General features: G+C 33.6%; 1 protein-coding gene across 3 annotated transcripts; it reads left to right on the forward strand.

Moving 5' to 3' along the window:
* Positions 1–346: 346 nt before the first annotated feature.
* On the forward strand, positions 347–2749 carry LOC120071915 (phosphatidylinositol N-acetylglucosaminyltransferase subunit P-like). 3 transcript variants are annotated; one of them, XM_039024360.1, is made up of 6 exons: positions 347–557; positions 693–759; positions 990–1192; positions 1277–1349; positions 1454–1572; positions 2132–2749. In XM_039024360.1, exons 3-6 carry the CDS (start codon positions 1024–1026, stop codon positions 2248–2250), a joined length of 480 nt encoding a protein of 159 aa, XP_038880288.1. In that variant the 5' UTR covers positions 347–557; positions 693–759; positions 990–1023; the 3' UTR covers positions 2251–2749. The 3 variants fall into 3 exon arrangements, with proteins under 3 accessions (XP_038880288.1, XP_038880280.1, XP_038880271.1); XM_039024352.1 differs by having other exon boundaries at positions 347–759; XM_039024343.1 differs by lacking the exon at positions 693–759 and having other exon boundaries at positions 349–557.
* The last annotated feature ends 569 nt before the right edge of the window (positions 2750–3318 follow it).

Consider the following 3318-nt stretch of genomic DNA (forward strand, 5'->3'; position numbering starts at 1 on the left):
AAATAAATTATTCAAAAAAATTAAAATCAATATATGTATAAATAATTGTGTTATAAGTAATAATTTTTTTTTAAAAGTTAATAATAAATTTGAGTTAGTTTGGGTTATATTATGGGATCCCAAACTAACCCAACCCATAAAATTTTTATTTATTTGAATCCAACCTAACCTAAATGAATGGATAATTCAATTCAAATTGTACTAAATAAGTTGAGTTGATCAATTTTTTTTATTATTATAGAGTTTTTTTGAATATCCCTGGACCCACGAATGAGGTATGAGACAATAACCTAATAACTTTAACTCATCTCTCCAATTTTGCTTTCCTTTCCATTCCTTAACTTAGCAACCCAATTTTTCATAATATTTTGATTTGTTTTTTGAAGTATAAAAACTCAACACTGAACGCACAATTTTTCATAATAAATTGAAATCCCAAGTTTCAAACCCACTATTTTATTCCCCTTCGTTCTTCACAGTTCACCTCCTCCTTTTAACAACATTATTTTGGGTGAGATCGAAGCGTGGGATGTCAAAAACTGATCGAGAGAACCTAGGTTGATTTTCTCCACACTTTTCAACTTCTTTGTTCTTTGCTCTGTTCCAATTGCAATCTTAACATTTTCAATTTCTCATTTAATTTGCTGCAACCTTTCTATTTGTGTTTTCTTCACCCCAAATTGGTCTTCAAGAATTGGTCTCTGGTTCTTACTTTTATGGCGATCCCACTCTCTGGGCCCCCATAGTTCGATCTTCAAGGTCTGTAAATGGTGGTTCTAATGGGAATATTGATCCATCAAAATCCCCATCTTCTTCTCCTTCGTCTTTTAATTGTTTTCGACTGAAAAATCTGAGAATTGGGTTTAAAAGAATTAGGGCCGGCTAAATCAATGTAATATTATTATTGATTTTTTTAAAAATGAAAGAAAATCTTAAACAGCATCAATTTTTAGTACACTCAGTAACTAAGGTCTATTTTTAAAATTCAGGGACCAAAAAAGGTAATTTTCCAAGAGATATATAATGGAAGATCTGTGTAGTGTGAGTAGTCCTAGAAGAATACTGAGTGTATCAAAAAGAAGAAGAGCTGCAGATGAGAAAGCTGCTGGGTTTGGGTTATCGGGAGACCATGGCCCAAAACCTTCTGAAGTTTATGGCTTTATCGGATCCATCTCAACTGTAGTTGCTACAGGTCAATTATTTTCATTTTGCCTTACCTTTGATTATTGTCTTAGAATATCTGAGCTTAAAGATTTTTTTTTATGTTATGGATCAGTTATATACTTGATCTGGGCATATCTTCCAGACTCGTGTCTACATTCAATTGGAATCTATTACTATCCAAACAGGTAGTCACCCTCTTAATTCATGCTTTTACAAATCTAAGGCTTGTTTTGTGTTGCTTGGTTGAGGGAATAATAATAAGATGGGAAATGGATGTTGTTGTGCGCAGGTACTGGGCTCTGGCGGTGCCAGTGTTTGTAATGGTTTCTATAGCATTAGCCTTGCTGTTCTACATTGGTCTTAACTTTTTGTCAACTCCACCCCCAACTTCCTTCCATATTATCTTTGGTAACCCTCATTTTCTTTTCTTATAAGGGTTTCATTCTAAGGAATTGAAATTTTAGTTTAAATTAGTAGTTATGCTTATGAATTAATGGGACATCTTTAATGTTAATCTAAGTTGAAATATATATATAGAAGAAACAATTTCGAAAATCTTGAAATACTTTATTGGCGAATTGCAAGAAAGAAATCCAATTGGAAATGAAAAAAGATAAGCTGTAAAGAGCAAACGGATGTTGAGTTTTACACTAAAAGAAAGTAGTAGGAAGACCCTATCCATAAAACTCTCAAAAAAAGAGGTAGCATCCTAAAAATTGCGTCCATTTCGTTCGCCACAAAGGTGCCAAAGAATGCACGGATGAGCATCCAAGAGGGTGAACCAAAACTGAGATGCAAATGCATAAAAAGATGACTAGGAGATTCAACATTTAAATTACACAAAGGAGACAAAGTTAATCAAGTTTGCATATATTCTTTCACCATATTTTGTTATTTTTATGTAAAATTATTATCTAGTCTCTAGTAAGCCTTCTGAAATCTAGGTTTTTTTTTTTCTTTTCTCCAGATGAGTTCAGTAAAGAGCCATGTATCTCTGCTTGTTCAGAACAAGATCAGCCTATTGAACCGATATCCGATATTGGCATCAACAGAATCAACAAGCTTATGTTCAATAATAAGAAATGATAAATAGGTACATAATTGGCAACTCTTGAAAGAAAATCCCACAGCATGTGGCTGAGAAAAAAGAAAAATAGAGTTGCACATAAATATTGCTACAATGTCCATATTAGTTCCTCGAGTAAAGGGGGCGAGTAATGGCAGTTGTGACTTCCTGACTTGAACCTTTAATCTGAAGGGATAACGGAATATCACACAACATGATTTCACCAATGTTTCATGTTTGGGATCTTCCAACATCCATTGAGCAATGTTGTAGTGGTAGGTTGAAATTCTGGTTTTGCCATCAGAGTGCAGTTTTTCGGAGGCTATGAGGTCAGAAGTTTCCATTGATGGCATGTTTCCCCGGTCGTCTTTGATTTGGGACATCTAAGAAACGAGCATTTCATGTACTTTTTCTTTCAACTGCATATGTTGCAAGGAAATTGGTATCAGAATCAAAGTTCTTAGAATATTTTTGTGAACCAATTCATATTATCTGAGATACTTTAGAACTCTTTTTTTTCCCCTGAAAAGAGGTACTTTAGAACTCTTGATGCTACCATAACCATTCCAAGAATAACAATTCGATAATAAAAGCTCAGGTTCATGAAGAGAAAGGGAAGAAAGAAGAGAATATCACCTGAAAATGCTGGTAGTTTAGGACCATATGACCCACCAGTATTCCTGGTGTAGTGAATGGGTAGTTACAGATCTAATGAAAAACAATAGTAGTAAGAAAGATCCATCAAGATTAAAGACATGTTATTCAATTTTTTCGTGTTCAAAATCAGTGCAAAATATGTTTTTCATCCTTCAAAATCAATTTTTGTGGTAAAAAAAATTATGTTTAAAAGTGTGAAAACATTAAATTGATTTTAAATGATTAAAGACGTTTTAGAATATTTTTAAACATGACAAGCGGTAATAATCACTTTAAAATCACTCTCAAATAAGAAATACTAGTGAATATGTACACATCTCAGGCTTCCCAGTAGAGAGGATTCGAATCCAAGACGACTTTCCAGGGGCTCCAACAAGACAGAGTTCCGGCATTGTCCGTAAAGTCTGATGAATTGTACATATCAGATATCA

Source organism: Benincasa hispida, chromosome 1, assembly GCF_009727055.1.
Source record: "Benincasa hispida cultivar B227 chromosome 1, ASM972705v1, whole genome shotgun sequence".
NCBI classification, from domain to species: domain Eukaryota; kingdom Viridiplantae; phylum Streptophyta; class Magnoliopsida; order Cucurbitales; family Cucurbitaceae; genus Benincasa; species Benincasa hispida.

Excerpts from the sequence above, each read along its gene's own strand:
- LOC120071915 (XM_039024352.1), top strand. The coding sequence starts at position 1,024 with ATGGAAGATCTGTGTAGTGTGAGTAGTCCTAGAAGAATACTGAGTGTA. Across the intron at positions 1,193-1,276 it reads CTCAACTGTAGTTGCTACAG|TTATATACTTGATCTGGGCA; the intron begins GTCAATTATTTT and ends GTTATGGATCAG. Across the intron at positions 1,573-2,131 it reads TTCCTTCCATATTATCTTTG|ATGAGTTCAGTAAAGAGCCA; the intron begins GTAACCCTCATT and ends TCTTTTCTCCAG.